The 21,847-nt window shown below is 46.1% G+C and overlaps 1 protein-coding gene across 1 annotated transcript in view; it reads left to right on the forward strand.

The window, feature by feature from the left end:
• The window catches only part of CIMIP2A (ciliary microtubule inner protein 2A), a 62,427-nt gene that overhangs the window by 7,314 nt on the left and 33,266 nt on the right, over nt 1-21,847 (forward strand). Inside the window, exons 2-4 of the mRNA XM_073314808.1 lie at nt 9,059-9,273; nt 13,376-13,440; nt 19,393-19,510. Coding sequence (XP_073170909.1) covers nt 9,059-9,273; nt 13,376-13,440; nt 19,393-19,510 — 398 coding nt within the window. The remainder of the gene's footprint in view (nt 1-9,058; nt 9,274-13,375; nt 13,441-19,392; nt 19,511-21,847) is intronic.

Consider the following 21,847-nt stretch of genomic DNA (forward strand, 5'->3'; position numbering starts at 1 on the left):
CTCTAGACTGGAGTGACTCTCCACCAGTGTAAAACAGGAGGGTTTATTGAGCATCTGAACCCAGCACAGGAAACTCTCCGGGCCCTCAGGCCTGGCGTCCCTCAGCACAGGACATCTAAGTCTCTCCTGCATCCAGGCGGGCTCTGACTGCACTCTCTACCCAGTCCAGCAGCCCCCGCCTTCCAGCCGAGGCATCCTATATCACTGGCCCCAACAGCTCCTCCCCTGTCCTTTGTTTTCTGTCCCACGTAAACAGAATGGTAGGGCCCTCTCTCTTCCATCTTTTGTTCCTCTCTGGCTGGAACTGGTTGGTCAGGTCAGCAGGGTCCTCTCTCCTTTGTCCTCCCACTGGCCAGAACCGACTGATTGCCGAGCTGGGTTAGTCACCAGGTCACCAGTTGTTAGGGTTGCGCATCTCCAGGCCATTGTCTGGGGGTCGCGGCTGCCAGGCAAGATTCACACCTGGTCCTCTGCAACAACAAACCCTCTCCCACCACCTTGTTAAACATGCAGCACACAGGGAAACTGAGTGCATACACTATTCATGTAAAACACTACAAAAATCCCCAACTTTGTCGCGGTCCCTTATCAATTTTCTACAATTCCTAGCTTCTGATCTATGATTCTATGAAAGGAGTACTTGTGGCACCTTAGAGACTAACAAATTTATTTGAGCATAAGCTTTCGTGAGCTACGGTGAGTACTCACGAAAGCTTATGCTCAAATAAATTTGTTAGTCTCTAAGGTGCTACAAGTACTCCTTTTCTTTTTGTTATCTGTAAGACTCTTGCTTTAATGGTTACAGAAGTTGGAAGGTGTGTAGTAAATGAGACAGGAAATCGCGAGAAAAGAGAGGCAGAGTTAAGGTGGTTGAATGTTGCTGTGGGGAACTGGATTCTATCGGTACCAAAGAGTTCTTGTGTGATGGTATCAAATGTTCACAGTTGGTCAATATTCCTCATTTTCTGACTTTAGACTCTGGGAATCTGTCTTTCAGAAGTGTTGAGCATTTTCAGCTGCAACTGAAGTCAATGGCAGCCATATAAATGTGCCAGATGATTATATGTAATGGGTGGGTGTCTCAAATTGGACACCCAAAATTAGTGGATAGTTCTGATCTTAATCTTTCTGTGCCTCAGTTCTCCAGCTGTAAAATAGGATGATAATACCCCTTCATCATATAGGAGTGTTGTGAAAATATATTAATCAGTGCTTGTGAAGCATTGAGATATTATAGTGATGAGCGCCATAGAAAAGTGCATGAGGAAATGAAGAATTCTGTCTTCAGAGCAGGGTATTAACAGTGTGTGGCAAATAAGGCAGAGAGCTACACATTGAAAAAAGGGAAAACAAAATATCCATAGATTGTGCGGGCAGAAGAGACCGTTGTGATCATCTAGTCTGAACTCTTGTGTAATGATGGCCACAGGACTTCTGTGTTAGCTAGAGAATGTACATCACGATGTTTTTTCTATTGTGATTTAGAAATTCAATCTTTATTTAACCATTTAACCATTGCTAGTCATGGAGAATCCATGAAAGATAAATTGTTTCAATGGTTAATTACCCTCACTATTAAAAATGTATACCTCACGTCTAGTCTGAATTGATCCAACTTCAACTTCTAGCCACTGGTTCTTGTTATACCATTTGACTGTGCAGCATACAGTTATGCCATTCCAAGAGGCCTAGACAACTGTGATATCAAAAGTAACTCAACCAATCAGCACCCTTATTCTGCAGCTAATTTGCAAGCAATCATTGCATTGGTGGAATACTTGGCCCAAATGCCACACACACATAACAGCATGGGCTTTCAGCTATTCTATTTAATTATTTATACAAAGTGGACGGGGGAGATTGAAAGAGCCCGGCCCTAGAATACCTGTTAACACAGTGATTAAGGCACTGTCCTGGGAGGTGAACGATCCAAGCACATAAGTCCCCTAGTGAATCCCACTGCCCCCTTACTACTCTAGACAACATGTTCAGAAGCCAGCCTAGCTAGAAGACTGGTTCCCCTTGTACTGAGATGGAGGCCATCCAAACTTTACAGCCACCCCTCTTCCCATAGAAGGTGGCCCAATAATCCACAAAGCCAGACCTGTACACCACTTCCCTAGCCAGCAGTTCACTCCTAGAATCTTCCTTTGCTTATAGGACAGGAAGGATCTCCAAGAAAGATCATTCAGGCATTCCTCTCTTTCAGCACCCTTCTGAGTCCCTTAAGTCATCGATAATCTGTGAGGTGCCCCATAACAGTGTCATTAGTGCCAATAGGCAGCCTCACCAGTGGATCCTTCCCCACTGACTTCAGAAACCTATCTTGGTTCTGGGAGGGCTGTCATCTGCCTGGCCCTTGTGGAACCGTCTTTCCGTTCTTCTCAGTATAGAATCTCCAACAAGGATTGTTGTCTTCCTTGAATGGATGCAGGTATTTGGGAGGGCAAGCTTGACTTTCTTACGGGTTGGGCTCAGACAGATGTCTCTTACAATGCTCCCTTCCATTCAATCAGCTAGAGCATCAGAGAGAGCTTCCCCTTTCCATGCTGAGGATGTGGCATCAATTGGAAACTTCTAGCTGTGTGGAATTCCTCCTGGTTCTCATAGCCTGCCCATCCTCATCTGTCTACAGCTGTGTAAAATGCCACCTCGTCCTCTTGCCTCTGATGGTTATGGACTGCCATGCCTCTCCTCTGATTTCCTCACTCTCTGGTTCCTTGATGGCCAGCTGCTTTCTTCTTTGAATCAGGGGCAGTGATGCTTCCTCAACCTGGATATCCAGTGGACCCGCAGCCTTATGCACAGTGCATGGCAGGGGCTCCAGCCCAAGCCTTGGCATCCACACTGCTATTTTTAGTATGCTAGCTTGAGCCCCAGTAGGATAAATCTGTTTGCCCAGGCTGGGAGGCTCACTCCCAGATGCACTCCTCTGAGGCTCCATAGTGTCTGTCCTGTCGGTCCTTAAAATCAAGAAACTCTTTTCCACCAGCACAGTTATCAATGTGCACTTCATACAAAGGAATACGCTTCAGGTAGGAAAGAAAACATGAATGAATTTCTGCTCATTCACTGACCACAATCAATCCTGTGCATTTGGTCAAGACTAGGGTCCAGGGGGAAAAAAGAATATGTAATTAAAGACTATATCATAGTGAATACACATCAGAGAATTGAATTAAGGTAGCACTAGCAACCTAAATACTGGCATTTCCTAACAGTTGAGGATTTGACTTTGCAACCTAAATAACGTTCTTTTAAACATAGTTTTGTGTGTGTGATATATGTGTGTGTTTGTATATATATAGGAATTTTCTGGGTTTTGTTTGTAGTTAAAGATCTCTTTAAATGGTATATCGTGGTTTAACCTTCAAGATTTTTGTTTGTTTGTTTGTAGTTAAGTTCTGTTTAATATTTATTTTTAGTATTTCATAGATTCCAAGGCCACAGGTAAATATAAACTGTGATCAGGTCACCTTTAACCTTCTCTTTGTTAAGTTAAATGAATTGAGCACCTTGAGTCATTCACTATAAGACATGTTTTCTATAATGGGCCGTAGAGACATAGTATTACTTGAAGCAAAAGAGCAAACAAACCATATAATCGTCACACGTCAGCTCTGAACAAAAGCACTAACACAAAATGATTTTGTTCATGGCCCAGTGAACTATGACATAGTTGTGACACACTCTATATGATTTTATAAAAGTATGTTGATGAGTTTATGGAGGAGATGGTATGATGGGATAACATGATTTTGGCAATTAATTGATCTTTAACTATTCATGGTAAATAGGCCCAATGACCTGTGATGGGATGTTAGATGGGGTGGGATCTGAGTTACTACAGAGAATTCTTTCCTGGGTATCTGGCTAGTGAATCTTGCTCACATGCTCAGGGTTCAGCTGATCACCATATTTGGGGTCGGGAAGGAATTTTCCTCCAGGGCAGATCGGAAGAGGCCCTGGGGGGTTTTTGCCTTCCTCTGTAGCATGGGGCATGGGTTACTTGCTGGAGGATTCTCTATACCTGGAAGTCTTTAAACCATGATTTGAGGACTTCAATAGCTCAAACATAGGTGAGAGGTGTATTGCAGGATTGGGTGGGTGAGATTCTGTGGCCTGCATTGTGCAGGAGGTCAGACTAGATGATCATAATGGTCCCTTCTGACCTTAATATCTATGAGTCTATGAGTGTGAATATAATATAACTAAAATATGCTTCATGCAAAAGGGCTCTTGTAAGGTATCATTACAAAGCTTATAATCTACTGAGTGTGGTCATCCTATCTGTATAAATGTATCTGAAACTAGAAATATGAAATATAACTCTGAGGGCCTATTGTAGTTATGCAAAGTGTGGGCCATTAATGGTGGTTGGAATCTTGATGACTCCTATCAACCAGGACAATTGACTGTGGATGGCTCTGTTTGCAGGCAGGCCTTCCTGTGAGTCAGGCTGGGAGGAATGAAGGCTTGGGGGTCTCACAGGACATGTGATCATGTCACCTGAACTGGAATCCATCTTTAACCTGGTGCTTTTCCACTGAGAAGGAGGGGTGGGAACCCAGAGGGACAAAGGATTCCCACCTTATGCAAAAGATATATCAGTGAGTGGAACAGAACAAGAAGGAACCATCATGAGGAATCCCCTAGCTACTACCTGAGCTGGAACAAGGGCTGTATCAGGGGAAAGCATTGTGCCCAGACTAGGAAGGTGTCCACTCTATGAAAGAAAGTTATTGAAACATCTCTAAGGGTGAGATTTTCTGTATTCCGTTTGATTAGATGTAGACTTGAGTTCTATTTTATTTTGCTTGGTAATTCACTTTGTTCTGTCTGTTACTACTTGGAACCACTTGAATCCTACTTTCTGTATTTAATAAAATCATTTTTACTTATTAATTAACCCAGAGTATGTATTAATACGGGGGGGACGGACGGACGAGGGATGAAAAACAGCTGTGCATATCTCTCTATCAGTGTTATAGAGGGCTAACAATTTATGAGTTTACCCTGAATAAGCTTTATACATGGTAAAACAGATTTATTTGGGGTTTGGACCCCATTGGGAGTTGGGCATCTGAGTGTTAAAGTCATGCACATTTCTGCAAGCTTCTTTCAATTGGAGCCTACAGCTGTTAGGGGACATTGTTCAGACCTGGGTCTGGGTTGCAGCAGGCTAGTGGGTCTGGCTCAACCCAGGCAGGGTGCTGGAGTCCTAGGTTGACTGGGCAGGAAAGCAGGGGCAGAAGTAGTCTTGGCACATCAGGTGGCAGCTCTGAGGGGGTTTCTGTGATCCAACCCGTCACACTAGTAACACAAATATCTGAAATCCCTGCTCAGTGAAGATGCCAGACTAAGCCCTGTGAATAATTTGCTTGCTACTTGGTTACAAACTCATTTATTGCACCAGACTTTGGCTTTAGTTGTTACTATCAGTGTAACTGTGACCTGTTAATATCAATGTGCTATATCATGTTTACACCATCTATCTGTATCTTCAGTGTCCTTAATTCCTTACTGAATTGTGTACCATCCTATAACTTTTCCTTTGAAACACGCATCAATTATTGCATATGTATTTTTTCAGTGTTTTACTGGAGTTTGCTATTTTTTCCCCCATCCCCTTCTTATAGCAGAAGGGCAGGAATTATTTAAAGGTAAAAAGCTTGTTTTGTTCATTTTTAGACCCACGATTAAATACAGAATATTTGGAGACTGTAAAATATTCAGTGTTCTTACAGGTTGTGAATGCAAACTCAAACCATGGTGTCACACTGTCTGGAGTGCAAAAACAGGGCAGACATGCCAAACTGGCGGTATATTCTATAATTAGACTTCAACCTGGTAACAAATGTGAATTCCTGGATCACTGTACCGGTCTTACCATGGAGTCGCAGACACTCCTCTGGGGCTCTCCAGTCTATCTTTCCACCCAAGCAAGCTGGACTTAGTGATACATTGGCACTTAACCAAAATTACAAAATATTCACAGTGCTTCCAGTCCCAAGAGACTAGTCACTTACCCAGGATCAATTGGTACCCCAGATCTTACACCAAAGACAACACCTGTAGCCAATCCTTTAATAAACTATCTCTAGGTTTATTAACTAGGAAAAAGAAACAAGTTATTTATAACTTAAAGCAGGCAACATATACACAGAAGGGAGGTCAGTCTATGGTTTCAAAAGGTGACAGAGAGATAGTAGTCTGTCAGCACTGAATGTCTTTTCAGGTTTAACCCGTGCCAACCAGCATGGGGATCTCTATGCTTATGTTTAGGAATCCTTGCCCCTCAGAGTCCAGACAGCATAAAAGAAATTCAGTTTCCTCTTGTCAAGGATTTTTATCCCCTCCCCTCCAGAATCCAAAACTGATGGGATCTGTTCATGTGTTGGTCTCTCATTCCTGGTGGAAGTTAGGAATGCAATCAACAAAATCTGTCTTTTGATGCTACACAATATGTCAGTCACCTTCAGTGGGTCATTCTTGTATGCAGGGTAAGCACTTTACCTTAATCAATGCTGCTTTTCCTGTTTTGGTGAGTTACACAATTACAAAGGTTTACAGTGAAAATACTCAATATAACTTTATACTGGGGCTATAGAAATTATCAGTGAGAGCAATACATGCAGCATTCTAGAAGCATTTTATAAAGTCTAAAGACAATCTTATCAACTTACCATCTACTATCTGTTCTGATGATGCTGACACCCCAGGAAAACAAGACTTATTTCCAGCTATGCATTTGTAAGTGTTCAGTAAAGCCTGGGGCCTTGGCGTGAGCTAGCACCTGTTCTGCCAGTGTGTCACCTGGAACAGAGAGGTTTTACTGTTAATTATAAAAACAACACATGATGACTGAGGTTTTGCCAAAATCAAACTGCCACAACTCACCCATCTCCCCCACCCACCACATGCACAGATGCACGCCGGCCCAGTCACACTTCTACACATTCACTGCCAAGCACTACCTTACATGCATCTACAGTCCCATTCACAAACTTGTACACATGCATGCAGACCCAGGTGCACCTTTTCACACCCCTACACACCATGGTTGCACTAAGAGCCCCTCAATGCCAGCTGGCAGAGGGCTCACTGGCAGAGGGAATGCTTGGAGGGGGCATGCAGGGTCACATTCCTCCCCCCCCGCCCACAGATTGTTCAGTCACAAGGTACAGCTGGGCCACCTTCCTGCAGGGCAGCTGAGCCAACGAGCTGCACTGGGCAGAGAGAGGGAGCTTCTCTAACTCTGCTGGGAAAGGCAGAAGGAACAGCTGGGAGTTACAGGGAGCAGCCGCTGCTTTCCAGGCGGGGGTGGCACTGCTTTACCAGGGGGGAGGGGCTGCCTGGCGTGGCATGACTCAGCTGTTCTGGGGTTGTGCCCCCCCGCCCCCCCACTATTAGCAGGCATGGGTCGTCTCTGCTCACTGGTCTGTAAACTCCCTTCAGGTCTGACACGCTTATTAGACCTAACTTATTATTGTCCTAGTATTTATCTGCCAAGAGAGTTGTGTGTAGTATCAAATGAAAGCTGGTGACACACTGGTCAATAATATCATTGTGTGCTGTATGTTTGGAGGGTGTTTATTGAGTTATGCATGTGTGCTGGAAATATGGTTCTGAAATATGTTTTGGGGGCAAAGTTGTTAAACAAGTTTGTCCTAGACAAAGAACATATGAACGGTCATACCAGGTCGGGCCAAAGGTCCATCTAGCCCAGTATCCTGTCTTCCGACAGTGGTCAGTGCCAGGTGCCCCAGAGGGAATGAACATAACAGGTAATCATCAAGTGATCCATCCCCTGTCACCCATTCCCAGCTTCTGGCAAACCGTGGAATGTTCCTTTGCCAATGTCTATAACATAAATAGGGATGCCAAAGACAATGGGCAGCTCATTTGCATCTGAGGTCATCAGGTGGATGAGGAAACATCATGGTGTCAGCATGCTGTAGGACACCACAGGCTGAACTCAAGAGAGGACCTTGGGAGTCAGCCTGACTCTTGAGACAAAGACAAGGCACTTTGGGGAATATAAGGAGAAGCAAAAAGGCATCTTGTTACCCATCACTGAGGGGACAAAGAGGTCAGTACTCTTTGAAGCTATGAACAGTGGATTCCCAGCTAGGTTGGTTGGTCGACACTGAAAAGTGACTGTAGGTGAGAACTCTTTAGACAAAGCTTGGTAGCTGCTAAGGTTATATGTAGACTCTTAGAAGTGTGTTATTCTTTTTTTATTTGTAACCATTTTCTGTTTCTGTTATCACTGCTTAGTAACACTTAAATCTCTATTATTAAACTTATTCTTGTTTTATTATAAATCCATCTCAGTGTTATGCTGCAGCGAGGGACACATCCTCAGCTGAGACAACAGGCTGGCGCATATGCTCTCTTTGGAGACAGTGGACGTGATATTTCTGTGGGCATCCAGTAACAGGGACTGGATGCCACAATGGAACATTATTCCAGAGGTCTCGGGAAATGTAGTATACCCAGGATTATCTGCATGACAAGGCAAGGACGGGCAGAATCCTAAAGAGTTTGTTGGGCCACCTAACAGACTGAAATGTTGAGGAGCTGACACGCAGTTTAGTCACAGCAAATTTCTCTCTTTCTGAGACAGGGTATCAAGGTGACTTAGAGTTCTGGACTCCCTGACAAAGCGTCTCACACACCCACATGCACGCTTTCAACTTGCACACTTTCATGCTTTTCACATAGCAACACATTGGCATGTGTTGGGATTGGCATGATTTAGTTGGGGATTGGTCGTGCTTTCGGCAGGGGGTTGGACTAGATGACCTCCTGAGGTCCCTTCCAACCCTGATAGTCTATGATTCTATGTGCACATTCATCTCCATACACATCTTCATTTGCAATTTACACTTGCATCCCACGTTTGCACCCACATATTCCCTCATTACACACTCTTTCAGATACATGCAAACATAACAATGAAACTAACTATTCTATCTATGTGTGGAAGAGCTGGGACTTTAAAATGTTCATCACTGCCAAACCAGTAAGCACCTGTCTGTGATTTCCTCCTCAGATACGGTGGGTTCTACCCTCAGATCCGCTACCAGATTGGAGAAACCTATGGCAAAACCACCTCTCGCCTGCTGACAGACTGCAGTGTTCTGAAGAGCCCTTGCTCTGTGCTGGCACCGCTGATGAAGCCAAGGTTCACAGAGGACTTTAGTGGTACAAAGCATCCTTCAAACCAGATGCTGGATCAAAACTACAGTTACCTTCCCGGATACACTGGTGAGTGAAACTCAAGATTTTGCCAAGGAATAAACACAAAGGGAAGTTCTGCCAGCTGAAGTCAGAGGTTTCACCGAGGTGGCCTGGGTTTGTGTTTATGATATTTGGACTAGTAGGACATGCTTTCATGGAACAATCACAGTTCCATTAGACTCCTGTGGGTCTCATTGCGGATGCTGTGTGATGGTGGTGGCCTGTGATATACAGACTGTCAGACTAGATTACCACAATGATTCCCTCTGACCTTAGAATTTAAGGATCTTTAATGAGACCTCTCATTCTCCTGTTGCCAGAGGTGTTACAATGTGCATCTTCTCATTCTCCTCATTACCAAGCACCTGTAGAGTGAAGCGTTTCCTTCTCTTTAGAGAAGTGCCCGCATAGATTTGCACTTACAGGATTTTGCATGCACCCTCAGTATTGACCCTGGGCTCCTCTGGAATAGAAGTGCCCTTGGGCAGCACACATGCTCCCTGTGCAACAGATCTGAATATCTGAAACCAAGATTGCATTAGCAGCAGCACGCTGGGCCCCGTGTAAGCTCCTCTTTGAGGCGTAGCTCCTTGTTCACTCAGCTGGGTCGAGTTCTTTTCTCATGTGTTTTTCCTGTAGTATTTGAGAAGTAGCTGTTGTGACTGTAAGATTTTATAGCAGCTGGTCAGTGTTGCATTGCATCACTGTTTGGCCTACCCTAGGTAGGTGGAAGAGACTAGCAGATCTGCTTTATGATACAATCATGTATCTCTGCAGTATTGAATAGTTTTACTCCTGATCTGAGCAGGGATGGCTTCCTTACAGCGATGGGTTCAGGAATTGCACCTCTGTGACACCAAAATGTCCATCACTGTCTGACTTGGCTCAGTGATTGGTCCTCCCAAGGCATGCTCCATATACTTGTCACCACCTAAAGGAGGTGATGGCAACCTTCACTTAGCCCTCGCTGTTAAGTGCTTTGGCACAACCAAGCCATCAGTATGACAACTGAACACCAATTGACAGACTCGTGGTGATCTCAAGTGAAACGACCCTTTGCAGGGTGAACACTGAAAGAGAAAAATAGGCTCCTACCTATGTGTATGCCCCCTCCATGTGGAAGGCCTCTCTCCTGCAAAATGCAATGACCCGACCAATCAAATACATGAACAGAAGATTGATGTCCTCGCACTATAAGAGGTTCGCTTATTGGACCACAAGAAAGCATCAAATGTCACATTCCAGGATATCACTTAGCAGTGAGCCAACACCACCCAAAACATGGACCAGCAATGTTCATGAGACAACAGCTGTGGAATACCTGCTCTGTGGACTCAAACTCTTCAACACTATATGCTATCACAATGAGAATCAGCCAGCTTAAGATCACAAATATCTGTAAGCCACCATATGTCACCTGGCCCACATTGGTTTTAGCAAATCACAGCCACCCTTCAATATGGGTTGGAGACATCACTAGCCATCTTACGTCCTGAGGTTCTGACAACAAGGATCCCATGGGCAAACAGCTGCTTAAATGGACCTTGAACCAAAACTAGCACCTACTGTTTGATCTAAGCACCCAGGAACCTTTCATCCTGCAAATGGAGAAAAGATGACTCACCCGACTTATGCTTCGTGTCCCATGCCTGGAATGCATGGCCCCTAGTGGTGGAACAAACTGTCCTCAGTGATTTTCCACATAGCCAATGCTGACCTTTTGTCATACGCATCAGTGTCCTAGTCCCCTAATCACATTGGAAAAGCCACGTTGGAACTTTAGGAAGGACCCCTGGAACAGCTACATGGAACCATGGAAAAAGTGGTTCGACAAAGCCCTGTGAACATGCATAGTTATGACAGGTTCATCAATCTCCTTAAAGAGGCTGTAAAAAGGAACATCCCCTGTGGCTACAGGAAAGCCTACATTCCCTGCTGACTGGTGGACAGTGAGGCTCCCCTAAAGCAGTCCAGGACAACAGATAACCTTGCTGCTGCAACCACACTCCTGGAAACACTGAACTCTGCTAGGTAAGAGTGATATACAAAAGCTATGCAGAGCCTCGATTTCACCCACTCAACCAGGAAAGCCTGGAAGCTTCCCCGTAACCATGGCAGTGCCAACCCTCCGCTTTGCACAGTGTCATATGTCACAGCTGACGCCATTACCACCCTAATGTGCTTGAATTCCAAGATCTTCATCACAAATGGACAGTGAAGACAGAGCTTTACTGCTCCCTGTCCTACTGCCCAGCAACACTGAATCTATCAAAGCCTTTCACTAGAGAAAAAGTGAACAAGCCCCTAAAACTCACCAAACTTGGCAATACAGCAGGCCCAGATGGCATTTTCCCAGAATTTCTGAAAAACCTAGGCCAGCATGGCCACAACTAGATGACATGCTTCTTTACCAATGTGTATGCCCTTGGCCAAATGCCTAAGGTGTGGCAACAGGCAAAGGTCACCACCATCCTGAAACTGCAGAAAGCAGATAAGCTGAAAAATTAACAGCTGGTATCATTACTATGCATAATATACAAGCTCTTGGGAAGGATACTACACCCATCTTTGAGTACTGAGGCTCAAAAGAGCAATCTCGGTTCAGACTGGGATGAAGTACCTGTGATCAGGTACATGCACTGATGACCTACATGGAAGCTGGCTATCAATATGGGCTCAAACCAGCAGCAGCCTTTGTGGATTTGTCCTCAGCATATGACATGGTTTGATGGGGCAGCCTGATTCTGAAAGTGTCGAAAATTGCATGATGGAGAGCAACGCTGCACCTACTGACGGTTATGCTCACCAATCACAAGTGTTGCATTCTTCTACTAGAACAGACCAGCTGACCTCGTTTGCTGAACAATGGGCTGCCACAGGAATTCGTCTTGGCACTGTCTCTCTTTAATATTTATCTCAGTGACATGCCATGGAGCCAGTCATGAAAATTTGGATATGAGAGTGATCTCACACTCGCCGTCAAGTGAGCCTTTCAACCAAGCAGAAGACATCCTCACAACGCGAGATCTGCAGAACCTGAAGAAGTGCTGCCGGTCCTGGTGACTCCGACCGAACCCTCAGATTGCTGCCTCCTCATTCCACCAGAGCAACCGGCATGTAAAGACATGGCTGCGTTTGGCGCTGCAGGTGACATTCACGCAAGAGGGCTTCCCACGATATCTGTGTGGCTCTGGATTGTAGCCTATCGTCTGATAGAAACCACTGCCAGAATAAAGGCTAGGAACAGTACAATCCACAAACTAGCCAAGACCAGTGGGGGAGCAGATGCTCACACCTTGCAGACAACCACCTTGGCCCTCAGCGTCAGCGGCTGAATACTGCGTGCCAGTAGGAGTAGATAGTGCACATATGAAACTTGCCAATGGGCAACTGAACACTGCTATGCAAATTGTCACAGAAGTGCTGAACTTAACATTGACTTTCTGATTCCACGTCCTTGCGCATTTCTTACCAACATCCCCCGAAGAGAAGCAGCAATAATACAAGAATACGACTCTGTGATAACAAACTCAGACTTGCTCATCTATGAAGGTCTCCAACCCCGCTCCTGAGATGCCACCTTAAATCCAGGAACCCTTTCTGGTTAGCAGCTAAAGCTCTCAAAACCTCAGGAGTGTCACCAAAAGACAAGTGGTGGAGGCTATGTAAAAACTGTAGGGTCAAGAATCAAGACCTGATCACGGATCCTACAGAACAATTACCTACCTTCACCATGCTGCATAAGACATGGATCCTAGCGAACCACATTGGAACGTCACACAGGTGCTGCAATTGCCTACTGCACACATGGAAAATGAAGAAGTCTTATATGTGAATGTGGAGAAGACATCCAAACCATGGAACATCTAGTGCATTACTGCCCACTAAGATCTTTTGCTGAAGGACAGCCTTGATGTATTCCATATTACTGGAAGCCATAGAGTGGATGACAAACTTGGATGTTGACCTTTTAATGTTACTTTTGAAGTTGGCATATGAAAACAGAAGAAGATCCCTACAGTCTGAAAGGCCTTCGTCGTCTAGCAGACTTTATAGCCTGAGCATCTGGTCTGATCATCAGGGCAAACCAAGCTCCCTGGTGGTGTCTCCTCCAACATTCTTGTTGCAGAAATGTTCGGGAGCTTCAAGGCAGTGGCTTACATCCAAAAGGTCTCAGATCTGAAATGTGCCTGGGTATAATCTAAGGAACCTAAGCAGTTAGTCTGTGCCAAAACTCTGGGTGCAACAGATGTGCTCAAGATGAAGCCATGCGCCACAACCTTTAAAAACCACAGCTGTTGCACATATCCTTCACTTTATATAAAATGATTAAATTAAAATTTACCTAAACAAACATCTCTCCCCATATAGAATCAACAATGCTCAGCGAGTCTCTGGATTATTTTTAACTATTCTTCAAAATACATGTCCAAGATCAGAAGGGACCATTGTGATCATCTAATCTGATCTTCTGTATAACACAGGCGAGAGAACTGCCCCAAAATAATTCCTACACCATATATTTTAGAAAACAGACACTCTTGATTTTTAAAATTTGTCAGGAGGGAGAATCCACCTCAACTCTTGCAATATTGTTCCTATAGTTAATTTCTCATCATTAAAAATGTATGTCTTATTTCCAGTCTGAATTTGTCTAGCTTCATCTTCCAGCCATTGGATTGCATTATATCTTTCGCTGATAGATTGAAAAGCCCATTATTAAATGTTTGTTCCCCATGTAGATACTTATAGACTGTGTAGTCAAGTTACCCCTTAACCTTCCTTTCTAAAGCATGTTGTCTAATCCTTTAATCATTCTTGTGGCTCTTCTTTGAACCTTTCCAATTTATCAACATCCCTCTTGAATTGTGGACACCAGAACTGGACACAGGATTCCAGCAGCAGTCGCACCTGTGCCAAATACAGAGATAAAATAATCTCTCTGCTCCTACTCAGGATCCCCCCTATCTATGCATCACAGGATCTCATTGGCTGTTTTGGTCACAGCATCACACTGGGAGCTTACGTTCAGCTGATTATCCACCATGACCCCCAAATCTCTTTCAGAGTCCCTGCTTCCCAGGATAGAGTCCCCTATCCTGTAAGAATGGCCTATGAGTTTTGGTCCTAGATGTATACATTTACATTTAGCCATATTACAATGCATATTGTTTGCTTGTGCCCAGCTTACCTAGTGATCCAGATTGCTCTGAATCAATGACCTGTCCTCTTCATTATTTGTCACTAAGGCTGTGAATCTGTCAGGGAGGTCACGGATTCTGTGAATTTCTGGGCCCTCCGTGACTTCTGCAGCGTCTGGTGCTGCTCACCTGGGGTCCACCTGAGCAGTTCAGGCAGCCCCTGGGCCAGCCGCAACGACTGCTACAGGGGCAATCTCAGGCCATTGCGCCTTCCCCTCCCCTCCCCCCAACAGCAGCAGCAGGAGTTTGGGTGTGGAAGGGGGTTGGGGTGTGGGAGGGAGTGAGGGTTCTGGGCAGTGATTACCTTGGGGGGGGTGCTCCCCGGAAGCAGTGAAATGTCTCTTGTCTCCTAGGCAGAGGAGCGGCCAGAGGGCTCCACGTGCTGCCTCTGCCCACAGGTGCCTCCCCTGCAGCTCCCATTGGCCGGAGCCTGGGGAGCTGCGCAAAGCCAGGTAGGGAGTTTGCCAGCCCTGCCAACCTCCACCCCAGAGCAGCAGCGGGATCCCGGGCCGCCCCTCTTCCCCCAAGAGCACCCGGGGTACCCCTGAGCCGCTCCCTGTTCCAGAGCCCCCAAGTTTTAGTTGAGGATATATAGTACAAGTCCTGGACAGGTCACGGGCTGTGAATTTTTGTTTACTGCCTGTGACCTGTCCATGACTTTTACTAAAAATACCTGTGACTAAAACATAGCCTCAGTTATCACTCCCACAATTTGTGTGTCATTTGTAAACATTATTAGTGATGATTTTATGTTTTCTTCCAGGTCATTGACAAAATATTAAATAGTGTAGAGCCAAGAACCGATCCCTGCAGGAACTCGTTGGAAATATGCCACCCTCAATGACCGTTCACTATTTACAGTTAGATTTTGAGACCTATCAGTTAGCCAGTTTTTAATCCATTTAATGTGTGCCATGTTAATTTTTTATCATTCCAGTATTTTAATCAAAATGCCTTCTGTACCAAGTCAAATGTTTTACAGAAGTCTAGAAAGACAAGGCGAATGAGGTAATATCTATTATTGGACCAACTTCTGTTGGTGAGAGAGACAAGCTTTTGAGATCACACAGAGCTTTTCCTCAAGTCTGGGAAGCTAACTCAGTCCAGGTCTACACTACAGAGTTAACTAAAATGTAGCTCCCGCAGATGTAACTCACCCACTACACCAACTTAACTCCACCTCCGCAAGAGGCGTGGCACTTAGGTTGACGCAGTGTCATTGTAGACACTGTGTTGCTTACATCGACTGTTGCTGCCTTTCAGACGCCATCCCACAATGCCCCACACTGACAATTAAGTCAGTGCAAGCACTCCTGGTGAGGATGCGCACCACCGACACAAGGAGCGTAGTGTGGACATGCAAAAGTGGTTGAATTACTGCCGTGGCCGTACATCAACGTAACTTAGGTTAACTGAATTTTGTAGTGTAGACTTACCCTCAGAGAGTCACTGCTAAATACAAGGGGGAACAGATTGTTTAGCATAAGTAGTTAACACATTTCAAGGGACCAGGAAGGGAGGGAGCAGCTGGGAGGGTTGTAAGTGGGTTATGGATATGTCTGTCGTCTGGGCACAGTGGGACCTCCCCAGCGCACATAGCCTATGGGACAGACCTTTCCCCCCCTTGAAATGGGCACTCTCTCCTTCCCCTGATTGCGTCCATGTACACATTCATATAGCTTGGCTTGTTCTGTTTTACAGGGTTCATTCCCTACCAAAATGCCCAGTTTGGACCATGCTGTCCCACACCAACCACTGAATCAAGAGCCCCCCTGCTAATGGTGCTGCCAGCACAGGGGCAACAGTCGTGGGTGGACACAGACCCTGGTGACTCTAGGCAGCTACGTGAGCAGAGAAAATATATCCCCTGCCATCCTGGCATTAGGTTGGCATGTGGGCATGGATGGAAGAGTTCATCCTCCCCTACTGGCACGCCACTGGCATCTGAGCAGGAGGAGAGGAAGGCACCTGGCTATCCTGACGTGGCACTGGCATGTGGGCAGCAAAAGAATCATGGACCCTGCCATCCTGACGTGGCACTGGCATGTGGGCAGGGATGGAGGAGCTCTCCCTGCCTCCGTGGAACCAAACAGGTGTGTGGGCGTGGATGGGAGAGCTCTGTGCCACACGTCTCCTGCAGAGACAGGCAGCGTGGGGGAGGTTCGCTCTGTTACTCTGGCTCTACACAGGGAGTGAGCTGGATCAAGCTGGCTTTGTGCTGGCATGGAGAAGTCCTTACCATTCTGGTACTCTTCAGGCCTGTGAGCACGTGGGGATTTTGAGAGGGCCATGCCAGACCTCCAGCACACAGTTGTGTAGACATGGTGGGAGTTCTCTCTACCCAGGTATGTGGACACAAAGAGAGTTCTCTCTGCTGTCCTTACACTGTTCAGGTATGTGAGCATGGAAAGGGATATGCTGCTGCACAGAGCTGTGCAGGGATGGATGGTGATGAGTTCACTCTGCCACATTGCAAACGCTGCATAGGTACATGAGCATGGGAGAGACCTCCCTCCTAATCTGGCATTACCAAGAACTTCCTACAGGCCTGGAAGAGGGAGAATCTGGAATGGCACTGCCCTGGTATGTGAGCAAGGAGGAGAGTTTTGTGCCTCAGCACCACTACCTAGTGCATAGATTCATAGATCTTAATTTTGGAATGGCCCCCTGTGATGATCTAGTTTGACCCCCTGCATGACACAGAGCCAGAACCTCCCCCAGCGATTCCTGCATCAAGCTCAACAACTTCTGTGCTAGAGCAGATCTTTTAGAAAAACATCCAATCTTGATTTAGAAATTGTCAGTGATGGAGAATCCACCATGACCCTTGGTGAGTTGATCCAATGGTTAATTACCCTCACTGTGAAAAATGTATGCCTTATTTCTATGCTATATAAGTGCATGCCCCATGCTCATCACTATAATACTGGGGGCGGGCTGGGGTGGGGGAGGGGCAGATCCACAGGTGTATTTAGACACCTCCCTCCTGGTCAGGATTCTCATCTGAGAGCCTGCTCCTGGCGTTAGGCACCTAAGCCAGGTCAGTTCTTTCTTATGAAGCATGGAAGCCAATGGATCAGGAGATTCACCTCGAAGGTGGCAGACCTGGTTTCAAATCCCTAGTCTGTCTAATTTGGAGCAGGGATCTGAACCCAGGTCCGCCACCTCCCTGGGGAGTGTCCTAACCACCAAGCTAGTGCATACTCAGGAGGGCACTCTCGCTTACTCTCTCCTGCTGAAGCTGTTCCACTTTCTATAACTAAATCGCCATGGGAGCTGGGACCAGAATTCAAGGGTCCACCCACTTCCGAGGTGCATGCCCTAGGCACTGATCTGTAGAGTCATTTTTACTTTCTCTCCGGCCTAACAAATATTTAATCACTCTATTTAGTTTAGCCAAGAGAAGGCTAATAAGTGACTTGATCATTAGAGGGAGGTTTCTGGCCTGTGTTAGATAAGAGCTCAGACTACATCATCATACTGAAATCTACGAATCTATGCCAAGGGCGTGGGAACGGGGAGGATCCAGGCTTTTAAAAGTGCCTTGGGGGAAGAGGCAGAGTGAGGGTGGGGCCTTGGGGGAAAAGGCAAAGTGAAGGCAGGGCCTAGGAGGATGGGAGGGGCCTTGAGGGAGGAGTGGGGTGGGGCCACAGTCCAGGCACTGGTGGCCCCCCACTTCTAGGGAGCTTCCGGTGCTCCTGATTTATGCATAATGATTTAGGCACGGGGGGGAGGTTCAGTATTATGCTGGCACTCTCCAGGTTTGTACATGGCCATAAGGAAACCTTCGTGCTTTGCTACTACTGGCCATGGTGGAATTTTCTGATACCAGCAGTATGTAGGTACATGAGGGGAACTCCTGGCACAGAACTACTATGTGGGTATGAAGGAGTTTTCCATACCTGGTTTTTGGTTTTTGAACCATTTCCTGTTTCTCTGCTTTTGTTTTTTTGTCTTTTATTCCTTTTTTGAAAAAAGGTCTCTCTACTTTCACCCCATTGGAGCTAATCAGACCAGTCACCTGAGCAAAGAGAAATAGAGTAATTTACTAAAGTGCAGCTCCACTCTTATTACTGGCCAGGATACTGTTTGAGTCAGCAGATTGGTTTGCAATAGGTACGTCTACACAGCAACACCATTCCCCGTGGCAGTGACTCTTGGAGCGGAGTCAACTGACAGCCTCCCAGGGCTCATGCTACAAGGCTAAAAGTAGCCATGTAGGTGTTCAGGCTTGGGCTGAAGCCCGTGCTCTGAGATTCTCTCCTCTCGCCAGGTCTCAGAGCCTGGATGTCTACATGGCCATTTTTAGCCCTGTAGCATGAGCCCAAGTTAATTGACCAGGGCTCTGAGACTCGCTGCCCCTGGGGTCGGGGGGCGGTTGCTGTGTTGATGTATCCTCTGTGTATCTAATCATAGCTGCTGATTTTAGAGACAGAACTAAGATTTTACTGTGTTTTATTCCTTTTAACCCTGTGGCACCAACCCAACTATGGGAAAGTGTGCTGCCGTCTGTTCCTTGCTATGTGTCAGAAGGATTCCTTACCAGGTTATAATCAGTCATGCTTGTGCAAATCCACTGAAGGCAGAAATTAGGTGATTTTCCCCAAGCAAGTCAGTAGCAGTGTTGGATGTAGATCCAAGGAGTCCTGCATCCTTGTCCCTTACTCTAAGCACTAGTTTATAGGACTGATTTTCAAAAGATTTCTGCACTTAACAGCTCCCATTATTCTCAGCTGAACCCTTGAAAATCTGCCATGACGAGCCAGTTGATCTGCCATATTAGTGACTGCACAAAAGGGTCTCAGATCATCCCAGGTGTTAAAGTACAGTAAAGGCATAAAAACAGGCAGGATATGTGATCTGTGGGCTCTGGCAATGCTGGGAACGGAAGAGACCCAAGAGAGGAAGAAGATTTCATTGGCACTTGTTTTATTTTGGTTTTCAGCCTGTTAGGATTGAGGGAGTGCCTTTGGATGCAGTGACTGAGACAGTGGACGTAAGCAGATATAATCAGCTCCCAAAGCTGGATGTCCCAAACCTGATCCAACGGAAAGCCATTTCAGGTAGGAGAGAACAAGACCACATACAGGATTAGCCCAAGCAGTTACTCAACCATTTCACTGCAAAATGAACATTCTCCTCATCCTCTTTTCCCTCTGAAAATCTTAAAGAGACTTGTCAGTGGCTTCCACTCCATTGCAAAGATGTGTATTATTATCCACATTTCACAGATGGAGAAACCAAGACACAGAGGCTGGGTGAGTGGTGCAAGGCCAGCTGCGTTAAAGAGATATATGGGTGTCTGATTTGGTTTAGCAGCTCCTCATTGGTTGAGTTTTGATTACAATCCAAATTCTTTTTTTCCCCAATCACAAAGGCCCAAATTCAAAAAGTTACTTAAGTGCCTATCTGTCCCTTCAGGCACCTACGTTCAACATTTAAGTGCCAACACCATTCTCAAACAAACTGCTCACCTGCTACCTAAGCTGTAGTTAACTAAGTTTTCATGGTGGGCATGTGCAAAACCCCTAAGTCCAGACACCACCCCAGAGCTAATGAGCTACTCAGAACCCTAGCCCTGATGGCCCTGAAGCAGGGTGCTCAAACTGCCCCCATCTCACCTGTGGGGCCCTATCTGGTAGGTGTGCACACCTGAGACCTGGTACCAGCACAAAAGACAGCCCTCGAAACATGCATTGTGTGTGTGTGCATGAGCCCATCCAGGTAATTAAGGAATTCACCTGGGATAATCATAGAATCATAGAATATCAGGGTTGGAAGAGACCTCAGGAGGTCATCTAGTCCGACCCCCTGCTCAAAGCAGGACCAACACCAACTAAATTACCCCAGCCAGGGCTTTAAAAACCTCTAAGGATGGAGATTCCACCACCTCCCTATGTAACCCATTTCAGTGCTTCACTACCCTCCTAGTGAAATAGTTTTCCTAATATCCAACCTAGACCTCCCCCACTGCAGCTTGAGACCATTGCTCCTTGTCCTGTCGTCTGCCATCACCGAGAACAGCCCAGCTCCATCCTCTTTGGAACCCCCCTTCAGGGAGGTTTAAGGGAGACCCAACTTCAAATCCCAGCTCTGTCTCTCACATCCCTAGTGAATACCATAGCTATTGGTTCTCCTGGGATAGGCTTCTTTGAATTTCTCTGTTGAAATAATGACAGGTTTCAGAGCAGCAGCTGGGTTCGTCTGTATCCGCAAAAAGAAAAGGTGCCACAAGTCCTCCTTTTCTTTCTGTTGAAATAGTTATTAAATATAATCCCCAGCTAAGACAGACTGACTCTATAAGCTGGTGGTTAGGGCACTAGCTGGGATGTGGGAGATCCAGGCTGAAGTCCCTGCTTCAATTAATAGCTAATTACTTATACCAAGTGGGATAGATTCCCACCCCGGAACACCCAACAGTGTGGTGGTTGGAGCACTCACCTGGGAGGTGGGCTTAAGTCCCTGTTCCAAATCAGGAAGAGCCAGGATTTGAATACAAGCCTTCCATGCTCTGGATGAGTGCCCTGTCCACTAGGCTGTTGGGTCATCTGTCTCACACAGTTGGATTTGGGTTAGAAAACTCAGGGTTTCAGCTGCTGTTAGGGCATGGGCTGATTAAGTGGTTGACCTCGCATTGGTGCCTCACTCAAGGAGAGAAAGTTCACAGCTGAAGATCCTGAGCAGAAGGAGGGATCTATCTCCAGTCTGTCAGTCAGGCACCTAAAGTCTAGGTCAATGGGAGGAGTTAAGCACCTAACTACCTTTGAAGATCTGGATCTAAGCTCCATCCCTTTCCTCTGCATTTCACTCCTGGCTAGCTTTGGCAGCTCCCTTCCCAGTTTGCTGTCTTCTGAGGATCCTTCCTGTAGGTGCTTAACTATCTCCATGCATCATATGAAGAGCCTGGGCACCTAAGATTGGGGGTGAGAATTCCTCTGGGTGGCCGGGCACCTAGGGGTTAAGTGTTGCAACACCCAAGTTTGGAGCTGATCCCAAAAGTCCAGTTGCAGGTATAAGGGTGAGTTCAGAATACATCAAATATGCTAATCACTCAGTAAAATTCTCTGCCTGTGCTACGCCAGCAGACTAGAGGATCACAATGGTCCCTTCTGGCCTTAAAGTCAGTGGATCTATGAATCCACCTCTGACTATGCCTCCTTCCTTTTCTCTAGCCCAGGTTGAGCAGAATCTCGGCGCTTGCTTCACAGTGAACAAAGGTTACTTACATGTTCCCGGAGGTCTCTGAGTGGCCTCTGCATACGCCCACTCATGGGATGCGCCGGCTGGTGCAGCTCTGAAGACGGACTCTTACATAGCAGTGCCCACTGGAGTGCTCACACGCCCCCTCTTGCTCCGCCCCCCTCACTGTTCCTGAATGTTCTGAAAGAGAGGCTATAAAA

This window comes from Lepidochelys kempii, chromosome 16 (genome assembly GCF_965140265.1).
Source record: "Lepidochelys kempii isolate rLepKem1 chromosome 16, rLepKem1.hap2, whole genome shotgun sequence".
Classification (NCBI taxonomy): Eukaryota; Metazoa; Chordata; order Testudines; family Cheloniidae; genus Lepidochelys; species Lepidochelys kempii.